Source organism: Dipodomys merriami, unplaced genomic scaffold, assembly GCF_024711535.1.
Source record: "Dipodomys merriami isolate MVZ:Mamm:240054 unplaced genomic scaffold, mDipMer1.0.p SCAF_10, whole genome shotgun sequence".
Taxonomy (NCBI): domain Eukaryota; kingdom Metazoa; phylum Chordata; class Mammalia; order Rodentia; family Heteromyidae; genus Dipodomys; species Dipodomys merriami.
In genome coordinates, this window is record NW_027202271.1 from 19,628,133 (window position 1) to 19,653,504 (window position 25,372).

The 25,372-nt window shown below is 36.0% G+C and overlaps 2 protein-coding genes across 2 annotated transcripts; both read left to right on the top strand.

Moving 5' to 3' along the window:
• Positions 1-4,023: 4,023 nt before the first annotated feature.
• LOC138837420 (olfactory receptor 6C3-like) lies at positions 4,024-4,962 on the top strand. The gene has a single exon (XM_070036196.1). The coding sequence runs from the start codon at positions 4,024-4,026 to the stop codon at positions 4,960-4,962; it is 939 nt and encodes a 312-aa protein (XP_069892297.1).
• Positions 4,963-14,841: 9,879 nt separating this feature from the next.
• On the top strand, positions 14,842-15,801 carry LOC138837423 (olfactory receptor 6C3). Its single transcript, XM_070036209.1, has one exon. The coding sequence runs from the start codon at positions 14,842-14,844 to the stop codon at positions 15,799-15,801; it is 960 nt and encodes a 319-aa protein (XP_069892310.1).
• Positions 15,802-25,372: the final 9,571 nt, after the last annotated feature.

The following is a 25,372-nucleotide window of genomic DNA, read 5'->3' on the forward strand; positions in this document are numbered from 1 at the left end:
GATGAGGAAGGAGGAAGAGAAACTCATTGAATTGTGAAGGGCTTAGGATTGGTAGAATCAACATCTGTGAAAACACACTTAGAACTAAACAAGGAAAACATCCTGAATGTGCAGCACCATTCCATAAGTTAGAAAGCTTAATAGAACAAAAAGGGGAAATAAAGAAGTTGCTAGCCCATTCCCTCTCTCTGCTCTGATCCACCATAATATGCACTTCTCCACTCTGCCATGCCCTTCTCCCCATGATGAACAGACAAACTGCATCTGTGAGCCAAAATAAATCTTTGCTCCCTGAAATGGTTCATCTGATATATTGTGAGAGCAAGGAGAGAGCTAACATTTAAAAAAGTGTATCTGGTAGTGGAGTTGCTTACTTAGCTGGCACTCTACCACTTGAGCTACGTGGTCCAGCTTAATATTTTGCTTCCAAGTCGCTAGTGAAAGTAGTAGAGATGGTTTCCAGGAGTCTGTCTGGCCAGTTCATTGGCTAGTTCATAGATGAAGTCTCCATTAGAGATGGAATCTCTGATGAGGTGGTTTAGAAGCATTTGAAAATGGGTTGGGTGGGTGGGTGGCTGGGAATGTGGCTCAGTGGTAGACTGCTTGTCGTGCAGGCATAAGGCCCTGGATTTGATTCCTGGGCACTGCATAAGCAGAAAAATCTAGAAGTGGTGCTGTGGCTCAAGTGGTAGAGTGCTAGCCTTGACTGAAGAGTTCAAGGACAGCACCCAGGCCCAGAGTTCAGGCCCTACAACCGACAGAAAAAAGAAAAAGAAAATGGGTTAGGAAAGTATTAATAAGCATGTAAGAGAAGCCCTCGGGTGTGTCATAGAATTTGATGGACAATTCTTGGGGAAAGTCAAAGATCAGATTCCAGGAGGATTGTGGATCATACCTGTAATCCTAGTTTCTCAGGAAACTGACATCAGTGATCAGTGGCGGTTCAAAGCCAGCCCACACATAAAAGACCATGAGAGTCTTATCTCCAATTAACTACCAAAAAGCTGAAAATCGAGCTGTGGCTTAAGTGGTAGAGCCTCAGTCTTGAGCAAAAAAGATAAAGGACAGTACCCAGGCCCTGAGTTCAATCCCCATTATCTCTCTCTCTCTCTCTCTCTCTCTCTCTCTCTCTCTCTCTCTCTCTCTCTCTCACACACACACACACACACACACACACACACACACACACACACACACACACAAAATTAAAAAATAAGGAGGATAGGTTCTGAAACATATTGAAAAAATACAAATATACACAAAGTATACAAATATATCTCAAAAATAAATGCAATGAAAAACACTTTAGGAAATTCACTGGTATTCAATATAAATATTTAAACTATTATTTATAAAACATGAAATTTTAAAAATATGCCCTATTTATATCATATTTCCATACTCTGCTAAACACATTCTTAAATTATCTCATTTATTATTTTCAGTATCCTATGAGTTAAATCTATTATTCTTATGTCTTATGGGTAGGAAAACTGAAAACCAAGAAAGACCAAATACATTTTTAGGTGTGTAAAATAAGAGCATCTGGTGAACCTAAAAGCCCATATATTGTGAGATAATCTTTATGATACTTATCTTTACCATTCAATGAATGTGGCTGCCATATTTGTCTATATGCTTATAAGTTTTTAAATAATTTGTAGTATTCAGGGTGGGATAGGGTACACTGGAAAGGGAACACTCTTCTCAAAAGGAGGAAAATGGTGAAGTAGCTAACAAAAGTTCCATTTGCATGTCATACCAATTGAGTACATATGCAATAGGAATACATGAGCATTTACTACAAACTTGGTTCCTGTGGTTTACACCCATATTTCATCCTTGCTACCTGGGTGGCTAATGTCAGGAGGATCAAAGTTCCAGTGCTACCCAGGAAGAAAAATCTATGAGGCTCCATCTTCATGCAGGGAAGCTGTACGTGGTGGAGCATGTCTGTGATCTCAGCAACTAGGTGAACTCTGAAGTAAGCAGATCGCCCAGGTGTGTGCCAAGACCTTAACCTAAAACTAACCAGCAAAATAAAGGCTGGATTCATATCTTAGCAGCAATGTGTCATTCTAGCAAGTTCAAAGATTTGAGTTTTAACCCTGCTACTGCCAAAATAAGATTTTTAAGTGAGTATATTATAACATATAATACCCTGATTTTTATCAACAACGAAATTGCTATTCTAAGCAATCAGTACAAAAAACTATAGTTATGTAATACTTTTGTAGAGAAAATTACATAATTTGTCATACTTATTGCATCAAGTACATAAAGGAACAATATCTCTGAATGTGTAAATATCCTGGTGGCTAAATATATAGAAAAAATACCTAGTGGAACATCCCATGAATGTTCAATGCTGGTTACTTTGAATTTAAAAAAAAGGAATGCTGGTCAAGAGAGATAGGAGGCCTCTCTTGTAGGTTTGTAGAGACCACATATTTGAATCTCAGAGTATTACGCTTCTATTAACTTTAAAATCAGTTTTTAAAAAATTATAGTACCCTTCAGATGTGTAATGATGCTGGCAGAAACATATAAAATAAGTAGTACACCCTCAAGGAAGTGTCCACTGTACAAAAGTTCACTCTTGGATTTCACCAGACTCCAAGGAATTGAGAATAAATTGCCCCCTGAGTGTCCTCTGAGTCCACATTAGCAAAGTGCAGATTGGCCAAAGGGAAAACAGGTTGATTATATCCACTGATGGATACACTTTGGCATTTAGCTCCCCATATTGCTTGGCTTTTCAGAAAGTTTGTCATGACATCGTTACATCTCCTGACCTATTCTCTGTTTGCATGCCTCCTTGTTCCAATCTACTCTTTCTGGGGTTCAAATAGAGACCAGAGAAGGTAAAACATTTTATTTGTTATCTTTATCTTATCCAGAGAGTTTTGAAAGGTTTCACCTTCCAGCTTCTTAAGGCTGCAGTTTCTGGAAACTTACTTACCAACACATTAACAACAGTAGGTATTAAAGTACAGATCAGAAGAATATTTCCATTCACATATCTAGATAAATTATATAAATGGGGAAGTTATTTTTACTTCAAGCTGAAGATGTTAGAAACTAAATATATAATTCAGCCTGTAAACATGACAGGGCTTTCTATATTAGAAGTGAGAGTGAAGTAAGTTTAAAAAAATACAGTCTCCTGGGGTTTATTTTAGATATATTTTATATAAAGGTTTATTTAGAATTACATTTCTGATTTAATAGAAGACATATCCATATTTGTCAATGTATTTCATCTCCCACTGTCAAATTTATGCAATGACCCCCAGATTATCACATTAACATATTTTAACTACTGATTACCCATTTTAATATTTTTCAGCCATTGTTCAAATCACCAAACCTTCCATGCTTTTGATGTGCCATTTTAATGACATATGAATGACAAACCTATGTATATTCCTAAAAAAATGAAAATACTGATTTTTAGAAAAACAAAAGAGAAAGACACAAAAACCATGATTAGATTCCTATTTTTAAAGAAAATTAATGTTAACATAAACCATATAAGGCTTAGTAATTATGACTAGGTCATCTCTTGCCACCAGTGAATTTTCTATCTCAATAAATGACATCAGAATTAATACTAAATTGTAGACAATCCTCAAAGCATAATTTAGGAAACTAGGATATAAGTTCTCAGTACTCAGAGTATGAATATATTGTTGTAGAAATCTATTATTAGAAAGAATATTACACCTATGTAAAATATAACCACAAAAAGGTATTATTTTAAATCACACATGAGAAAACCATACACACAGATCTGTGCACATACTTCCTTTTCCACACAGGATGTACATATGATTTTTGTTTTCATCAGAAAGAACATAAGTTGTTCTAACAGAAAAAAGCCCATATCTTCATTTCATTGACAATACTAACAATATTTTAAAGCAATATTTAGAAAGAAAATTTTAAAATAATTTTTAAAATTCCTTTCTATTTTCTATTTTCTTTTCACCAATAGGTTTTGTTGGAGGAAATATATTCGGCATGAGAAACCGCACTACGATCACAGAATTTGTACTCTTGGGCATATCAGATGATCCAAAGCTGCAGGTTGTCATTTTCATTTTTCTATCTATAACTTATATACTAAGTGTCACTGGAAACTTAACCATCATCACGCTCACCCTACTAGACTCACGTCTGAAGACTCCAATGTATTTCTTCCTCCAGAATTTCTCCTTCTTGGAAATTATATTCACCAGTGTCTCCATGCCTAGATTTCTGGGGTCAATCATTACTAAAGTCAAAACCATTTCTTATAACAACTGTTTGGCTCAATTGTTTTTCTTCCTCTCCATGGGTGTGTCTGAATTTTTTCTTCTAACTGCCATGTCTTATGACCGCTATGTTGCCATCTGCAAGCCTCTGCACTATGCCACCATCATGAGTAAGAAAATCTGCATCCTGCTGGTCTGTGTTTCCTGGCTGGCAGGATTTCTGTTTGTTTTCCCTCTGATCATGCTCATCCTTAAGTTAGATTTCTGTGCTTCCAATGTCATCGATCACTTCTCCTGTGACTACTTCCCCATTCTACAACTCTCCTGCTCAGATACCTGGCTTTTAGAGATGCTTGGCTTTTACTTTGCCTTTATTACTCTGCTGTTCACATTGGCCTTGGTGATTCTGTCCTACATAGGCATCATGAGCACCATTTTGAGAATTCCATCAGCCAACCAGAAGAAAAAGGCCTTCTCTACCTGTTCCTCTCACATGATTGTCATCTCCATGTCTTATGGAAGCTGCATCTTCATGTATGTCAAGCCTTCAGCCAAGGACAGGTCCTCGCTGACCAAAGGAGTGGCCATTCTCAATACCTCCATTGCTCCCATGTTGAACCCTTTCATTTACACTTTGAGGAACCAGCAAGTAAAAGAAGCCTTCAAAACTTTGGTTCATAAAGCAGTGTTTTATAAGCATAAATGAACTTGTGTAAACATGAATGAATGAATGCTAGTTACTGTGAAGACTCAAAAAGTGTTTATAAAACTTTGTCTTTTATCCACCTCACAAATGCCTGCATGGACATTTCACTTCAGATTTTATTTTATTCTCAGTGTATCCCTGTGTTGTCTTTTCTTGAAGCTATTTATTGGCTCTATGCACTCATTGATTAAAATTCCTCAATAGAAAACTTTATAACTCATATAAAGTATGACATCAAGCAATCAAAACAGACTTATGAATTTATGTGTCTGAGCACCATTATCATGATAAAAAATACTTCCAGAAAAACATATCAAAATAATTAATAATATGAGCATATTTACTTCAGTGTAATTAATTATCACATTAAAAATGTCATGGAAACTCAAGTAGAGACCCAAATAAAGAAGTTGCTAGCTTTATAAATTACTGAAATTTAATAAATCTCCCTGACCTTCAATACTTTATTTGAAGATAATGTTAAAATTTCCATAAGTGTACAATAAGAACTAATGTAGATCAAATATGAAAATATTTAGTCATTGAAGAGAATAGTGTCTTTAATAAATCACAAATACTATGGATATCCTGTCCAAACCTTAGAATTGATCACAGCTCAAGAAAAAAAAAATAATTGCTACAGTTATACTGAATGTCATACCATTTATGGAGCAAATTTAGTCATGAAATTTCATTCAGTCCTCAAATATACTCTCAATATTTTAATCAGAGAAATAGGAGCTTGAAAAGTTATCATATACAGTCAAAAATCCATGAAAGAAGAACTGGAGGTATGGCTCAAGGGGTAGAGAAATAGCCGTAAGCCAACCAGCCAAGCAAGAACACAAGGCTCTGAGTTCAAGCTCCAGTAATAGCACAAAAGTAAAATAGGAAATATCTAAAAAAAAAATTAACTGAATAGCCCACTCATGTGTTCAATCTGACTCTTAGCAGTAAGCCCATATACTTTTCATGATACTAAACAGGATCCTCTAATCTCCTTCTGAAGAAATTCTCAGTTATTTGATATAATCATTTTACTTTTACTTCATTTCTTTTTCACTTCCTTGTTAAACTGTAGATGACTACTGAAAGAATTGAAAGTCTGTAGCTTAGAGATTTACAAGAATTTTGACAGTTATTGTTGGGTTACTGTTGAGAAAACTATTGTTGCATGGGCTTTCACTTGATTTTATTTGTTTTTATACATACTAGCGTAAATACTCAGGACTGGACCTTTCTACCATTACTAAAATTAATTAATATATTTTTATATTTCTCTAAAGAAAGTCACCTAAAATAATTATAGAAAATAATAAAAATATGTTTATATTTTGTTAGCTTTATTTGTTATATGAGGATTAAATTATGATATTTCATTTATCCATACAAAATATCTTGATCAAATTCATGCTCTTCTGACTCCCTTAAAACTCTCAAACTTCTTAGTACAGCCATTTCAACAGGTTTCATTGTTCTATTTTTACATATATATTTTATTTGTTTTTTATTATTTTTATTGTAAAGGTGATGCACAGTGAGGTTACATTTACATAAGTCAGGTAGTAAGTGTATTTCTTTTTGAGTAGTGTTACCTCTTCCCTCATTTTCTCCCCATTTTTTCCCTCCTGGCTCTCCTCCCCAACAAGTTTTATAGTTCATTTTCAATGTAGTATCTAGTGAGTATCTATGCTGCATTTTTTCACCTTTTATCCAACCATTTTTCACATAGGTATATAAAGTATTATAATCACCCTCCTTGACCTCCATTTGACCAATCCTCCACTGGTATTCCCTTCAAATAGAACCTGCTTTACCATTCTATTATTTATTTTTTAGTGTATGTTAATTGTGCCCAAGAGTTTCACCATGGTATTATACACATGCATATATGAGAATGTATTATACTTAACATTAACCCTCCTTATTTCTCTTTTCCCTTCCCTCCTCTTTATTATTCAAGAACGTCAATGAACTTCCCAATGACTTCTCCATGCAGAAGCAATGTATTTCAATAGCCTTCACCCTCCATCATCCTTTTCCTTTCTTTTTTTTCCTCTTTCTTTTCCTCTCTTGTCTCCCATGTAGTCCTCAAATCATAATCATGTGTGTTACACACACACACACACACACACACACACACACACACTTGATTTTTTTTTATATAAGAGACCTTTATCCTTTATTCTTCTGAGCCTGGGTTACTTCAATTAACAGGATGATCTTCACTGTCATCCATTTACCCACAAATGACATATTCTTTCTACATTCTATAGTTGTAGGGCATCTGACCTGCTTCCATAGCTTAGTGTTATATGGGAATTCAGTCACGAGATACAGAGAAGCCACATTTTGAGAGGGCAATTGGAAGTCTTTAATAGAACACTGGCAACTGTGAACCGATACATGTCCCCCCCAAAAAGTTGCAGCTTCGAATACACTTAAAGCTGTTAGAAAACTGAACCACAAGGGTAGTAAAGGACGAGCAGAAAAACAATTTCAATAAAGCAGATCAACTATAATTGAGAGCTGAACTGGGACGCCATGGTGACCTGAGGAGAGTCAGGAAACAAGGCATGGCATCAAATGGCAGCTGAAGTGGTCAGGGTCTAAATAGGGTCATGGGCAGGGGCAGGGTCACAGGGCGCTTGAGAGTTCAGAGTCTCTCGAGTTCATGGCATGGGTCTGGCAGGTCCAGTAACCTGTTGTTCACATCTCCGCCTCTGCCTCTAGGAATCTAGGCATGCCCATCACCTGTAAGTGGGATTTCATTTTCATCCACCAAGACACCAAGATGACCCCAGTTAGACCCAGTTCCCTATTACCCACCAAGATGGCCCCAGTAACACCCAGTATCAATGTTTCATTAGCTGTTGTAAACAGTGCTGATGAACATAGATGTATAGGTGTTCCAGTGCTATCCTGACTTACTTTCCTTCAGATGTATACCCAAGGATGGTATCACTAGATCATAGGGTTGTTTTATTTTTAGTTTTATGAGGGACTTCTGAACTGTTTTCCACTGCTGCACTAATTTATATTCCCATCAACAGTGTATGAAGGTTCTTGCTCCCCTGTATTTCCATTTGCATTTGTTGTTTATGGTCTTGTTCATGGCATGTCTCACTGGAGAAGAAATTTCATTGTTGTTTTGATTTGCATTTCCTTTAAGACCAAAGTTATTGAACATTTCTTCATGTATTTATTGGTCATTTGCATGTCTTCTTTAGAGAGCTGTCTGTTCAGTTTATTTACCATTTCATTAAATAAGTTGTTGATTCTTTGGGAGTTTAAGTTATTATGTGGAAGAAAACTCACTGAAAGCTGTTGGGTAACAGGGGCTCCTAGGAGGAAGAAGAAAGAAAAAGCAATAAAGGGGTTTCATCTGATAATATAATGTATGTATATGTGAAAAACTGTAAAGAAGCCCCTTAGGACAATTAATATACACTAAAAAAAATGAATAACCAGAATGTGAAACCGGTTCTGTGATGAGAAAGATACTTGTAAAAATATTACTCCTATAAAACTGATCAATAGGAATTAAGTTGGTAAAAGTATTACTTCGAAAGTAGACCCGTTATCTGTCAAAATGCTTCTTTATCCAGTACTGGGTAAAGAAACTTGTATCAATACATAGTTTTATGTGAATGACTGCAAAAAAAATCACACTAGCCCGGAGCAGTGGCTCATGCCTGTAGTGTTAGCTCCTCAGGAGACTTGAAATTGAGAGAACTATGCTTCCAGGACGTGAACAAAAAGTTCATGAGACTATACCTCAACTAATGAAAAGCTGAATATAGAAGCATGTGACTGTCATCTTCCAGAAGCATAAACAGAAGGATTACAGCCCAGGCCAGCCCTGGCAAAAAAACAATACCCAGTTCAAAACTAAGAAAAAACAGGCTAAAAACATGGCTCAATAAACAGATGATGCTAAGTGAAATGAACCCTAAGGTATGGACACAAGAGGTTCTTCTTTGTTGTTGTTCTTAATGTACTATGTTATTTTTTTTGTTTCTTTTGTATGTTCTTTATGGTAAATCCTTTGGTGTCACTGTATTTGATTTTGGTGCCTTGTATCTTGTATATACACTTATATAATTTGGGGAGAGGAAGGGGAATAACAAAATGCTGAAACAAGGACACAAGATGACCCACTGCAACAATGATACCTACAAGACACTATGTTAGAAATGAACTTTACAATTTTGGGTGGGAGGTAGGGGGGCATAGGGGAGTGGGAGAAAGAAGGTATAGTAGGAGAACAACAAAGGAGGGGGTAACAATGATCAAAAAGAAATGTACTCATTACCTTACTCATGTAATTGTAACCCCTCCATGCAGCACCTTTAAAATAAAATAAATTTTTAAAAAAGAAGCAGAGCCCCACCTTTTCATTGGAAGGATGGAATTTGAAACCAAAAATAGGCATGCCTTTAATTCTAGCTTCTCACAGGCTTAGATCTGAGGGTCACAGTTTGAAGCTAGCCCTGGAGACTCTTATCTCCAATTAAATACTAAAAAGCCAGAAGTGATATAGTTCTTTTTTTAATATTTTATTTTATTTTATTTGTGAACATACTGTACAGAGGGGTTACAATTACATGGGCAGGATAATGCGTACATTTCTTACCAAGCATTGCAGCCTCCTCCTTTGTTTACCCTTCACATCCCTTCCCAGCCTCCCCCCTTCCCCCATCCCAATCCTTCTCCTCCCTGCCCCCCCCCCCCCCCCGCACCGAGGTTGTAAAGCTCGTTTTTGGACATGACAACTTGTACTTCTCATTGTTGCAACAGGTCACCTGTATCCTTAAACGACTTGTTTTTCCCTATCTCCTCCACAAGTTATACCGACATCAAATATAGTTAAAGCAGGGGTTATACTGTGGGGGAGGGACATACAAAGCAACAAAGAAATAATCTTATAAATGCGTTAGAAACACATGCATGAAAGAAAAAAACATTAAAATACATATCTAAGAGTTCATTTTCCTAACATCACATTATCTGACCTTTTCATCTAGATATTGCAAATAAGGGAAACCATGGAAAGTATGTTTCTTTGGGCCTGGCTTACTTCACTTAATATAATTTTTTCCAAGTTTTTCCATTTCCTAACAAATGGGACAATGTCATTCTTTCTGATGGAGGCATAGAATTCCATTGTGTATATATATATATATATATATATATATATATATATATATATATACACCACATTTTCTTTTTTTCTTTATTTTATTTTATTTTATTTGAGAACATACTATACAGAGGAGCTACAATTACATGGGCAGGATAATGCATACATTTCTTACCAAGCATTGCAGCCTCCTCCTTTGTTTACCCTTCACCTCCCTTCCCAGCCTCCCCCCTCCCCCCACCCAATTATACCCCCCTCCCCCCCCACACACCGACATTGTAAAGCTGGTTTTGACATGACATTTTGTACTTCTCATTGTTGCAACAGGTCCACCTGAATCCTTAAACGACTTCTTTGTCCCCATCTCCTCCACATGTTATACTGACATCAAATATAGTGAAAGCGGGGGTTACACTGTATATATACCACATTTTCTTGATCCATTCATCTACTGAGGGGCATCTGGGTTGGTTCCATATCTTAGCTATGGTAGATATGCTGCAATAAACATAGTTGTGCTGGTAGCTTTAGTGTGGAAATCAATGGCTTTTCTGTATGCCAACAATGAGAAAAGTGTGGCTGAAATTAGGAAAGCAACTCCATTTTAATAGCCCCACAAAAAATAAAATACCTAGGAATTAACTTAACCAAAGAAGTGAAGGACCTCTATGATGAAAACTTTAAAATCTTGAAAAAGGAAATCAACACAGAACTTAAAAAATGGCAAAATCTCCCATGCTCCTGGATTGAAAAGAACAACATCATGAAAATGGCAATACTTCCCAAGGCTATCTACAAATTCAACGCGATGCTTATCAAAATTCCAACCTCATTCTTCAAGGAAATAGAAGAGGCAATCCAAAAATTCATATGGAACAATAAAAGACCCCGAATAGCAAAAACACTCCTCAAGGGAAAGAACACTGCTGGAGGAATATCAATACCAAATTTCAAACTCTACTATAAAGCCATAGTAATCAAAACAGCTTGGTATTGGCATAAGAACAGACCTCAGAACCAATGGAATAGAATTGAAAACCCAGAAATGAACCTACAGACCTATAGCCATCTAATCTTCGATAAGGGAGCTAAAACAATAGAATGGAAGAAAGACAGCCTCTTCAGTAAATGGTGCTGGCAAAATTGGTTAACTACTTATAGAAAACTAAAGCTAGATCCTTATATATCACCCTACACCAGAATCAACTCCAAATGGATCAAAGACCTCGAAGTCAAAGCAGACACTCTGAAAACATTACAGGACGGAATAGCAGAAACCCTAGGTCTCCTTGGCTCAGGCCAAAATTTTCTGAATAGAGACCCGGAAACACACAAATCAAAGAAAGGTTGGACAAATGGGATTGCATAAAGTTGCAGAGCTTCTGCAGGGCAAATGACATAGCTAGCAAGATCAATAGAAAGCCCACGGACTGGGAGAAGATCTTTACTAGCCATACAACGGACAAGGGTCTCATATCTAAAATATACTTGGAACTCAAAAAATTAAATCCCCCAACAACAAATCCTCAAAGAAACAACTGCCCAATAAATAAGTGGGTGAAAGACTTAAAGAGAAACTTCTCTGAAGAAGAAAGAAGTATGGCCAATAGACACATGAAGAAATGCTCAACATCCCTAGCCATAAAAGAAATGCAAATCAAAACAACATTGAGATACCACCTCACTCCAGTTAGAATGGCAAAAATCAAGAACTCTAACAACAACAGATGCTGGAGGGGATGTGGACAGAAGGGAACCTTCCTTCATTGTTGGTGGTAGTGTAAACTTGTTCAACCACTTTGGAAAGCAATATGGAGCTTCGTCAAAAGACTTTACATAGAGCTCCCCTATGACCCAGCAATCCCACCTTTGGGCATTTACCCAAATGTTTACAAACAAGACCACACTAAAGCTACCAGAAGTGATATAGTTCTAACCCTGAGCAAAAAAGCTCAAGGACATTTGCACTGGCCCTGAGTTCAAGTTCTTGGACCAGCAAGGAAAAAAATGTATACTCTAAATGCATTGAATTTTGTCAGTCATACTTATAATGGCTGAAAAAATAAAATAAACTATTAATTAGTTATATAAATTTAGTATCTAATTTTTATAGATTGACTAAGTTGTTAAATAACTTTTAAGTAATTTATATAATAGACATCACTAGTTTTATATTTGCATATAAAATAGCTTGAATATAATATTGCATATACTTTATTGCCAAAATATTTTAGAAATATAGCCAAACTCATGCCTACAATCCTAGCTCCTCAGGAGGCTGAGAGTTCAAAGTCAGCCTGGGAAGGAAAGTTCATGGCACTCTTATTTCCACTTAACCATCAAAAAGCTGGGAGTGGTAGAGAGCCAGCTTAGAGTGAAAAAGCTAAGGTTCAGAGCCCAGGTCCTGAGTTCAAGCTTCAGTACTAGTTTACACACACACACACACACACACACACACACACACACACACACACACACACACAAACACACACACACACACACACATTGAAAATAAGAATTAATTGTAATCCACTGACCAAAGTTTCACAGAATGAAAGTTTCTCATTTTGTGGGATTTCTCCTTAGAATGTTAAGGAACTGATAAATAAAGGTGCAAGCCAACATGAATATCAAGAAGGATAAAATTGATGATGCTCTTATGTATTATAATTACTAATGAGAATAATACTAAATTACATAGCTTTCTATTGAACTATGTAAAATATATGGGTAATCATGATTGGGGGTTTTGTTTGTTTGTTTTGACTGGTTGAACAGCTTGAACTCTGGGCCTGGGTACTGTCCTTGAGCTCCTTTTCCTCAAGGCTAGCACTCTACCACTTGAGACACAGCACCACTTCTAGCTTTTTTGTGATTTAATTGAAGATAAGAGTCTCACCAACTTTCCTGCCCTAGTGTAGCTTCAGACCAAAATCCTCAGATCTCAGCCTCCAGAGTAGCTAGGATTACAGGCATGAGCCACCAGTGCTCAGCTTATGGTTATTCTTTAACTTAGCACCATAGCATTTTTGTTTCTAAATACTATAATACAGATTAGGAAGAAACAATCAGAAAGCTTGTATAGAAAATTTATATTTCAAAAAGATGATGACACATGATTTGGTTATGAGTTTCAGCTTTGAAACAAAGCAGATCCCATAAATATTTTTATAATTTATGAAATATTAGGAAGGCATAAAATGTGGAGTGATAGCAATTAATAGAACTAAATATTTTGTAATGACAACACTGTAAGATCTCTGTGGGGCACTAAAATGAATATAACTATTCTCGAGAGATCCATTGTTGAGAAGAGTTATAAGACTACTGAGATATTGGAGGATGGTTTTGAGAAATTCCTCATGGTCTATAAGACAGCAGAGTTATGACCTGGATTTTGTCTTGTTCACCCAAGTTCAAATCTTATGAGGTCAAAAGCAAGCAGACTGGATATTTATAAGTACAACCAGTCAGACATAGAATTTAACCTAAGCATCTATATTCCTAATACTCAATACTGTGTTATCTGCTTAAATAGTACTTCCCAAATATCTATGTGGGATTACTAAAAAGAAATATTTACTAGTATAAAAGTACGCTCATGTTTCACTTTTTATTTCCTGAAATACTTTGCTTCAGCCTTCACAAGAAAACATCAATACTGAAAGCTAATTACTGTGAACTTCGCTAGTGTGTGACAGAAAAGCAATGATTTTACCCCCTGTCCATCACAGCAGAAACTTGACTATCTAAAGAAGAAACAGCTGAATACCACATCAAACCCAGTGTTTGAATAGATGGGAAGTAACTTAATAGCTTTGTGGATGATGACTGAATCTGTAAGATGTGTGTTCTCTGGGGACAGAAATCCAGTGCAATAAAGCATAATATAAGGAAGAAGGAAGTTCAAATGGAAAACACACTATACTACAATCCCAGTGACAGAGCTGCCAAGAATTAAGGCAAGTATTTTTCCAATGTGTGTTTTAGAGAAAAATGAAAACTAAATAAATATTGTATATCCCTTTAATCTCAAAAATAAGTATGTCTGTATAAGCATATATGTTTCTAACAAGGCACACATAAATGTTTCTAACAAGACAACAAGGTTAAAGATTTTGATGGAATTATAAGATAAACCAGTAAGTAAATAAGATCCCTAACTGTTAAATAAAAGAATTACTTTATATGCTCATAGTAAATATACATAATACATAGAATGTTTTTGTTTTGTCGTTGTCTTAAAAACTAGCCCAAAATATTAATAGTAAAAAATGAGTTCCATTAAAATTTAATAATAATGTTTTTAATTTTAATATTTTATTTGCTGAGACAATCACTCGCAGGGATCTTATATATAAAGAGACTAGTGAGTTGCAACATAGTCTTGTTATTTTTGTTTTCACCGCTTGACAGAATTAACATGATCTACTTGCCTTTTTAGGTGGTATAAATCTCTCTGTGTATACAACATGGAAAAAGAAGGAAAACACATGTTGCACATGAATGATTCAACAGAAAAGGTAACATTTTTGCATTCACTGGACATGAGGCAAAAATTCCTTATTTTGCTCGCCCTTTCTCAATGATGTGATGACTTCCTGTGAGAAGATTTCCTAACTTTTTCTGTATTAAAATTATAGACATTTGTCAATGAGGATCATAATGAGCTATAGCTTTCAACCTCTCTTTTTAATTCTTTTCCCTTAAGTATTTTTAAAAGATTGGAAAGAGAGATGGAGAGAGAAAGGGAAATGAACCATACAATAATCACGGAGTTTGTACTCCTTGGCCTAACTGATGATCCTGACCTTCAGATAGTAATTTTCCTCTTTTTATTTATCACCTACTTACTAAGTGTTGCTGGAAACCTGACTATCATCACTCTCACCTTGGTGGATCCCCGTCTACAAACACCTATGTATTTCTTCCTCCGGAACTTCTCTTTTTTAGAAATCTCATTTACAACTGTCTGTATCCCTAGGTTTCTAGTGGCTATTATTACCAGGGACAAGACAATTTCCTACAATAATTGTGCAGCTCAGCTCTTTTTCTTTATCTTCATGGGAGTGACTGAATTTTACATTCTAACCGCCATGTCTTATGATCGCTACGTGGCCATTTGCAAGCCCTTACATTACACCACCATCATGAGCAGAAAACTCTGCACCCTCCTTGTGTTGTGTGCCTGGCTGGGGGGTTTTCTGACCATTTTCCCACCCCTGATGCTTCTGCTGCAGCTGGATTACTGCGCTTCCAATGTCATTGACCACTTTGCCTGTGACTACTTCCCCCTCTTACAACTGTCTTGCTCAGACACATGGCTCCTGGAAGTAATTGGTTTCTACTTTGCTCTAGTGACTCTACTCTTCACTCTGGCCTTGGTGATTTTATCTTACATGTATATTATCAGGACTATTTTGAGAATTCCATCTGCCAGTCAGAGAAAAAAAGCTTTCTCCACCTGTTCCTCTCACATGATTGTCATCTCCATCTCTTATGGAAGCTGCATATTCATGTATGCTAATCCCTCTGCAAAAGAAAAGGCTTCATTGACCAAAGGAGTAGCTATTCTCAATACCTCTGTTGCTCCCATGCTGAACCCCTTCATTTATACCCTGAGGAATCAACAAGTAAAACAAGCCTTCAAAGATGTGGTCCACAAAGTAGTGTTTTCCATCAAAAAAATCCAATAGGTGCTTGTGACTATAGAGACTATAAAAAAAAGCAGCTAAGTCAAAGACACATAGCTCTTTGGCCTCAAGAGTATTTTTGTGACAAAAGGGGGTGTCTGACTTAAAGGAATTTGTCTTTACTCTCAGTCACTCCTGATGTTATTAACACTTTCTGTTTCTGGCTTTTGTTTACCATTCTGGTTGTTTATTTTGGGGGGGAGAATTTCTCTTAGAAAGGCATACATCCATTCTTGGGATAAGAAATGAATCTCTCAGGAAGAAATGCATCCTGTTGTCTCTCTGAAGCAAAGATAGTGCTTCTGCATTTCTAAATACCATGTTTCTGAGTTGCCTTCACAGGAAATGCCTCATTTTCCTCAATTTATCCTGTCCAATTTTCCCCTTAAAAAACTTTGGTCCCTTAATCTTAAGGGAAGTAAATGAATGAATATCTCCTGTATTTGCTTTAAGCTTAAGTTTTTTGAACTCCTGGTAGCCATGTACCATGCCTCATTTTCCCTAGTCTATCTTGACTCATTACGTACTAATTAACAGGTGCACTGAGAGAATTGCAACTTCATATGTTCATTTCCTCTCTTGTTCTCCCTAATAATATTGATTCAAAATTTTTACCATATCTCATTTCTATGCTTGTAGACTACTATAACTTACAATCTAAAATATAAAAAGTGGCTCCTAATGTTTCTAAAATAAAAATATTTTGTACAGATTTTACGTATTACAAAGGACTTTTAACCTTTATAAAACCCCAACTATTCTTGAGATATAGAAATTTAATTATGCCAATATAAGAAAGTAACATCTCTTTGAGGGATTTAATCCTTATAAACATTTGTGATACTTAAGATTAACACATGCCTCAAATTTATTTTCAGATACCTTTCACTTTTCTATTTCTTTGTTTAATTCTTTATTTTACGAATGTGTCCAATAAAGAAGTGCTTCCATGGTGTAAGATATTTGATCTTGTCCTTGTGTAAATCTCAGAGAAAAAAAAGTAAATAAATCAATATAAAATTTTATTTCTTTTTTCTCCATATTCTGTACCAATTGCAAATACATTGACTTCGAAACAAAAGAACATTTGTTTATACCATTGATAATTTACAAAGTTATACCAAGAAGGCATTCATTTATTATTACCCAACAAATAATAAGTAATATGACACTTTTTTATTATTAACTTTAAGTATGAGACAGAATAAATACAGGAAAATGAGGCCTGGTAAAGACAACTCAGAAACACTGGTATTTAGAAACTCTGAAGCACTATCTTTGCTTCAAAGAGAGACAGCAGGATGCATTCCTTCCTGAGAGATGCATTTCTCATCCCAAGAATTAACATTTGTCTGGTAGAATGTATGCCTTCCTGAGAAAATGCTTTCCCAAAACTTAAGCAACTTCCTACCCAAAATGCAGAGAACAGGGCACCTTTCTTTTTTGTGGCAGGATACATTCTTACCTGGAAAAAAATGCCTCAAATATCCAAAAATTCAGAAAGTGTAACACCAGGAGTAATTAGAGCATAAGACCCCCTGACTTTACCATATAAATAACCCTGAGGCCAAAGAGCTGTGTCTCTCCTCTAAAGTACCTACACTCTGTGAGAGTGTGTCTCTGATTTTCTGCTTTTTGTCTGCTTGCCTGCTTGTTCATTTACTCAATAAATCTCTGCCAAGTTTTCTTACCATTGTGACTTGTCCAGAAATTCTTATTCTGCGATCAAAGTCAAGGACCCTAAGTAAAGAATCCCTACTTTTAGAGGAAAACTTCACAAACCTTCAACTGCATCTGATGACAAGAAGTTGTTCAAAGGAACTACCATTTTACAAAGCAACTTATGAATGCTGATCAGTTTGCCTGGGAAAAGGGTCACTTTTCTCCATGCCAATCTGCACATAGACTTCACCCTTCCCTCCTCACCCCCCATCCCTGTTTTCCATGCAGGACCCTATGTACCCTACCCTAGAAGTCTCCACTCAGCACCTGTGTTGCCCAGGTGACTAGCACACCTCGGGGCAGTTCCTTCCTCTTTCTTTGAGGCCACATTCTGGATCACCCTGGTCATGCCTCCATCAGACAGTAGGAAGTTCCCAGAGGTCACATCCACAGTGACCACTCTCCTCCCCACCCTTTCTCTACATAACCCCAATCCCGCAAGGTGTCGACCTCTTTTCTTTCCTGTGCAGCTCCAGTGCGAAGCCCAGCAATTCAGAATAAACTTTTCTTTTTCTGACTGAAGACTACGTGGTAGTTTCCTATCAACTAAACCTAACAAATAAAAAATATCTTGATTAACATTCTCATTCAACATTCTCACCCAGTCCTCTTCTATCCACCCCTTCCCTTACTCTTCTTAATTTAGTAGGATATACACTGGATTCTTGTCTGCATTTTCCCCCTCTTCTCCTCTTCCCCCACTACCTCTTTTCCCTGGCCCCACTTTACTTCTTTCTAATACCCACTGGTCTTTTATTTTGCTGAACTTTGCCTTCCTATGGAATTATACTATATGAGTTCTCCCTTGCATCTACTGCATTTCAATGAATACATTTGTATACAGTTGCATACCACCTAATGTATCTATTTATGAGTTTGTAAGCAAAATCTCATGTCCACGTATAAGGGAAAACATGGATTCTTTCTCTCATATGTCTCATTTTGCCTAAATACACGAAGAACTCTTTGTTTAATTATTGATTTCTGAGATTTATCTTCAATTGACAGTCCATACAAAGAAGATTAGGTACATTTGTTTCAGTGGAATTCAATTGTAGATACAGAGAAGCCATATTTTGAGAGGTAACGTTGAGTGTGTTTATTAGAAAGCCAGCTACTGCAAGTGGACATATGTCCCCCCAAATCTTGCAGCCTCTAGTACACTTAATACTGTTAGGAAACTGAACTGCTAGGAGAGTGAAGCAAAGAAAAAGCAGAAAAACAATCTCAACAAACCAGGTCAATTCTAATGGAGAGTTGACACCATCGTGACCTGAGAAGAGACCAGAGGCATAGAGCAAAATGGCAGTTGAGATGCTGGGGCCTAAACAGGGTCAAGGTCAGGGGACAGGGTCACAGTGAGCTCTAGAGTTCAAAGAGTCTGGAGAGTTCATGGTATATGTCTGGCAGGTCCAGTAACCTATTGTCCAGATCCCTGCCCCTGCCTCTAGGAATTCAGGCATGTCCATCACCTGGGGGTGGGAGGAGGGCTTCACATCCTTAAGAATTTTTGGAAAGTCTCTCCTCCACCAAGATGCCAAGATGACAACAGTGAGAAGACTGGATTCTTGTCAGTATCCATATTTCACATTCATTTTTCAAGTCTAACTCTAAAGTTGTTTCCTTTTTGCTAAATTAATATCAGAGAAATGTACATAAGAACCACACTGTTGTATTATGGACCTCCTCCAGTAAGAATGGCTACTACCAAAAAAGAAAAGACAAAAGATACAGGGATGTGAATATGATCCTGTCTGGGATATGAATATTAATGGGAGTGAGGAGGCCAAATGAAGAGAGTGAAGGAGGAAGAATTGATCAAAGTCAAAGCATTTCATGTACATGTGTGAAAATACAACAAGGAAATTTGCTGAGACTGGTTTGAGAAGGCATTCCAGGGGAAAGAAGGAGCATGATAGAAAGGGGATCAACATACGCTGCATGTGAGGATGGATGGACATGTCAACATGAACAACATGAAACTTCTTTGTTCAGTTAGTTGATGCTAATAAAAACATTGTTGAAGAGTTTGTGGAATAAATCAGGAAACTAGTCACTACTCAAATTTTTTTAAATTTATTTTTGTCAAGGTGATGTACAGAGGGGTTACATAAAAGTACATACAGTTACATAGGTAAGGTAATAAGTACATTTCTTGTCAAACTTGTTACCCTTCCCCTCATTTTTTCCCTACTTTTCCTCCCCCCATCCCCAATAGTTATAGATTATTTCCAACAGATGGTCTTGTTTATATTGCTGTTGCATTGGTTCCCCCTTGTCCTTTGTCTCACCATTCTGTTGTTCCTCTTTCCTTCCCTAATTCAAATAAACATATATTTGGGGCTGGGAATGTGGCCTAGTGGTAGAGTGCTTGCCCAGCATGCATAGAGCCCTGGGTTCAATTCCTCAGTACCACATAAACTATTCAGATTTTTTAAGTGGCAAGGTAATAAGATTTTCCCAGAGGTAATAATTTCCATTATTTCTACATAAATAAATGAATCAATAATTTCAGTATTCATCTTGTTGTGTGTCAATGATCAATTCAAACATTTTTTTTTCTTTTAACTCATCTGTATTTGCTCTTTTAAAGCACACCGTGAGCACACTACATCTCCACACACAAGCTCTGCTGCTGAGTGGCTTTAATGTTTTACAACACAATATCTAAGGAAGTTTTCTCTAAATAGTACACTTTTTTTTAGAAAACAAGCCCTGTGGAGTTCCATCAAGTTGTGTCAGCCTAACACATACATATTTCTAGAGGACTAGCACATGCAGCATTAACTACAAAGGATGGAAATTTAATTGGACCCTCTCTGATGAAACTTAAGCCATTTCAACAAAAATTTTCTTTAAATATCAAGGTAATGTGCCAGAACACATCAGTCTGCTAAGGAATCTGGCTTTAATAACTAAACACATTAAAGACTATAAAAAAAAGTCACATTACAGCTTACAACATCTTCACCTATTAAAAACCAAAGTGAAACTAGAAAAAAAATTACTAATCTTCTTTGCCTACAGTATCACAGTATCACTTAAAAGTAGAAAGAAATCTTATCCTCCCCTTTAAGTACATAATAGATTGTCCAGGATTTTGTTTATGTTAACATTTTAAAAGTCTGTATAGCATTAAACATATTGTTTTAATTAGAGGTTTGTTCTCCCATTTTTGTTGTCTTCATCTGTTCCATTTGCAGATACAGTTATTTGAAATCAGCATTTTTGGAATTAAATGAACATATTCTTTTTGTATTTTTTTATTTAGAGAATACTTTATTGGTTTCTGTAATCAAACCCACATAGATAAGCCCTTACATCTTTTTTCAATTTTTAATTTTGTAATATCTTTAAGTAGTTGTACAAAGAAGTTCCCATTCCACAAAACAATATATGAATACAAAGTGTCTGACAACATTATCGCCCATTGCTCCTAATCCACCCCTTCTCTCACTTTTCTTTTTTTTATTGAGATTAGGTGATACATAAATTTCACATATTTCCAAGTATTGTGGAATAGTGATACTTAGTTAAAATCACAAACAAATTTTAACCTTCACAAGGCAAATTGTCATTATCATGGTCTATAAAGTTTGTGAATTCTATGAGCTTTGACAGTACAATTATTTCTTCTACATCAGGTGATATTTACATTTCTTTCCTTTTGCTTAGTGTAAGCTATTCCCTCTTTCCTTCTCATTCCTCCCTTCCCATCACTGTCTTTGGGTTGCTTAGTTCATTTTCATCTATATCCAGTACAGCTGATGGGCCCCTCTGTTGTTATGTTTTCCCATTTCCCACTGATCTGTGTCCTCCTCCTAGCTTCCCTCTGTCCCTCTGTTGCACACACACACACACACACACACACACACATACATATGTATACCATATATGTGGTCAAGATCATGGAGTCATTTAGCAATGATATGACAGAATGAGTGGAAGTCCTTTGTTTCTGGAATCCTGTTTACTTTGTCATATCTCCTTGTATTTTGGCTTTAGCATCCACATAGCAGGGAGACCATGTGCCATTTGTCTCTTTTCTCTTGGCTTACCTTGCTCAAAATGATTTGCTCTAGTTCCATCCATTTCCCTGCAAATGCCATTATTTTGTCCTTTCTAATGGCTGCATAATATTCCAGTGTATATAGGTACCACAATTTTTAGATCCACTCATCAGTAGTGGGGCATGTGGGTTGTTTCTATATCTTGGCTATTGTGAACAGTGCTGCAATGAACATGGAGGTGCATGTGTCCTTGTATTCTGGTTCCTGTTGCTCAGGGTAGATGCCTTGGAGTGGTATGGCTGGGCCATAGGGGAGGTCTATATTTAGCTTTCTGAAGTACCTTCAGACTGCTTTCCAAAGTGGTTGTGTTAGTATACATTCCCACCAGCAATACAGAAGGGTTCCTCTTTCTCCACATCCCCTCCGGAATTTGTTGCTGGCTGAATTTAGGTTATGAAGCCCTTACATCTTTACTACAGTGCATTTACCCCTGTACAAATAGAAAAAAAATAAGTTTAACATTTCTAGATGAAGAACATGTGCTTTATACAGTTATTTATATTTAAAAAAGAATATAGGGAGAAATTGTTGAATGTAGTATCAGTTGAAAGTATGCAGCATCATATTTCCTAACATATATTTTCTTGCATATATATATATGCATATATATACATATATATCCTTGCAATGAGAATGCTCCCTGCACAATTATATACAGCAATCTAATGAAAATAAGTAATAACAACAAATGAACCTTGTCAAAAGGTAGTAAGTTCAGCTCTTAGTAAATTTCATTGCTGTATTAATCATGGAAGACTCACACTCATAATTTGTGTAAGGGTTCCCTAGTGACGTCTAATCACAGAATATTTAGATAAATATGTATGGCATGGGTCCACAATTATATTACGGATAGTGTTTTCATTGCCCTAAAATTCTCGTATCTTCTACCTATTTATCTCTATCTCCCTTCACTGGTTCCTTAAAAATCAGTCATCTTTTTCCTATCCTGGCTTTACCTATTTCATCTAGGTGCAATCATATGTATGTAACCTGTATGGGTTGGCTCCTTTCACTAAGAAATATGCATTGGAGTTTCTTCCTTGTCTTTCCATGGCTGGATAGCTCATTTATTTTTAGTGTTGAAAAACATTTTGTTTATTTACCTGGTTTATAGATCCATTCACCTGTTAAAATGCATCTTCCTTGCTTTCCACTTTGGGCAACTCTAAATAATGTTGATATAAATATCCATGTACAGGAATTGTATGGGCATAAATTTTCAACTTCTTGGAGTAAACACCAAGAAACATGATCTCTCCATCTATAGAATAATTCCAATTAAGAAAATACCCAGCTATTTTCCAAAGTGGCTGCACCATACTGCATTGCTATCAGAAGAGAATGAGAGTTGCTGCTCTCTCTGGAGAACCCCTGGCCACCAGCATGTGGCCTAGCTAGGCCAGATACTTGGCCATCCTGACAGTGTGTGTAATATCTTTTCACATTGTTATTTACCATCTACAAATGATTGAAAATATGTGATTGCTGTGGATAGTTTGTCTTTTTGACTATCATATATTAACTATATAAAGAAACAATTATAAACTTTCTTATCAATATTAATAAAAGCCCAGTGTCAATGATTCAGCCACATCTTTTAATGATGTGTCTCTTTGGCACCATTTGTTTACTTAATCAGTTCCCTGGAGGAAACAAAAAAAAGACACAGATAAAATAAGTCCAGTTCTAATAGTGCAACATTTTTAAGGCAGAGAATTCTTTAATTTCGGTTGGCCACAGCAGCATTTTCAGGGAAATGAAACATTCTCTGAAGACTAAAGAAAGTGTTTCCAAGGTTTTGTGAATGTGTAATTATAGCACTGCAAAAATATTCATTTAGAAAGTTTGTGCAAATGCCAAGGAAAATGTTTTACTAAATGGCTTGAATTATATGGAAGAAACAAATGAAAGAGTACATGAGTCAACACAGGCTTAACTGTGTTCACACATTGATTTTGTGGGAGAAAGGAAAAAATAAGACTTACTTGTAATATGAGAAATATGTATAATATGATAAAATATTCCAAATATTGTAGCATAATAGGGACTAAGTGGTATATTCCAACCTAAGCAAAAGAAATATAATTCCAGAGATGCATAAAAGTGTGAAATTGTCACAACTACTTTGAGAGTGAGGAGGAAGCCAAGCAAATTGCTAAACTAATTTTCCAGCTCTAAAAATTGTATGAATATCTAAGAAAGCCGGATAGTAGAATCCAAATTCACTTAATAAAAAGTAAGTTTGATATTTTTAATATAATACACATCATTATTCCATTTCACTTAAAATTTTAATAGCAGTTTAATGTACTGGCTTTATTTCATAGCATTTTAAAATTTATCTCTTTTTTCTTTTTTTTTTTTAACTGTAAAGGTGATGTACAGAGGAGTTACAGTTATATAAGTCAGGTAATGAGTACGTTTCTTTTTGAGTAGTGTCAGCCCCTCCTTCATTTTCTCCCATTTTCTCCCAGGTTTTTCCCTCCTAATTTTTGTTGGTGGTGGTGGTGATGGTGTTGGTTGTGAGGCTTGAACAAACTCTGGGCCCCGGTGCTGTCCCTAAGCTCTTCAGTTCAAGGTGAGCATTCTACCACTTGGGCCACAGTGCCACTTCCTCTCCTAAAATTTTTTAAGATATTATTTGTACATACAATTTGTGGATTTGAAACTCTTTTAACATTACAAAATAAATTGTTATCTAATTGCTGTTATTAATGGAATTAGCTGCTATTAATGGAATCCCAAGACAGGAACACAGCAATACATCCTGAATTGTTCTTTATTTCTTCATTTCCCATAAATCTACTTAGTTAGTTAGTTAATTAGTTAGTTAGTTAGTTAGTTATTTTTGCAGGGTGGTAGAAGAAGGAAGACCCTATGCTTGGGACTGTGCTTCTTCCTTATGTCCCATAATTTTAAAGGTTTGGTTTGGTTTTAAAGTAATTTTAGTTACTTGAAAGACCATCTGCTTTCTAGTAAATACTTTATCCATCTGCTCATTTCGTCCATCCACTCATTCATATGTTATAGCAATATTGAACATGTTTTCAGAATTTTGTATGTAATGAATTAAAATGTGTCTAGGCAATGAATTCTTTTTAGCAAACACTGCAATTTCTCTTTCCCATCCTGTGGTCTTTTCATTAGAAAAGGAAAATGTGAATGAGTTGAAGAGAGAAACTGCATTACCAAACCTGAAGCAAGAAATTTAGAATGCCAGTACATTTCATGAATATACATGATGCTTCTGTTGTAAAATGGCTACTGTGGTTTAACCTGCAATGCTTCCTGAAACAACATGAAACTGAGTTTTCCAAAATACAACATCTGAAGGTAGGGCTTCAATTTCCACATTTATATAGATCATTCTCTATTTTAGATTTATTTTATAATATTCAGGAAAGGAAAAAATAATTACTATATTTTCGTTCACTTTATAATATAGCTAAGTATTTTCATTAGACTGATAATTTGCCGAGTGAAAGCAAAATTGTAAGAGATTGCTTCTTTTTAAATCTTAGCACCACAACTTTTTGTCTGTACTTAGCACATATTTTCAACAAATTGAGACCAAGTAATTTTTTTTTACCTGACTATAAGAAAGAATGGAAGTCAAAAAAGGTTGCTGATTCAGGACACCTGTTTTATTTTCTTTCAACATTTTTTAATCTTTATGGGTTTTTGAATGGCATGCTCTAGTCTCAATCCTGTTTCTGCTTTCTGTATTATAGGGAGACACACATTTGACATTCCAAAGGGAAGAAAAGAAAAGATCAACA

Bases quoted from the DNA above. Each gene is read 5' to 3' on its own strand.
- LOC138837420 (XM_070036196.1), top strand. From the start codon at position 4,024: ATGAGAAACCGCACTACGATCACAGAATTTGTACTCTTGGGCATATCA.
- LOC138837423 (XM_070036209.1), top strand. From the start codon at position 14,842: ATGGAGAGAGAAAGGGAAATGAACCATACAATAATCACGGAGTTTGTA.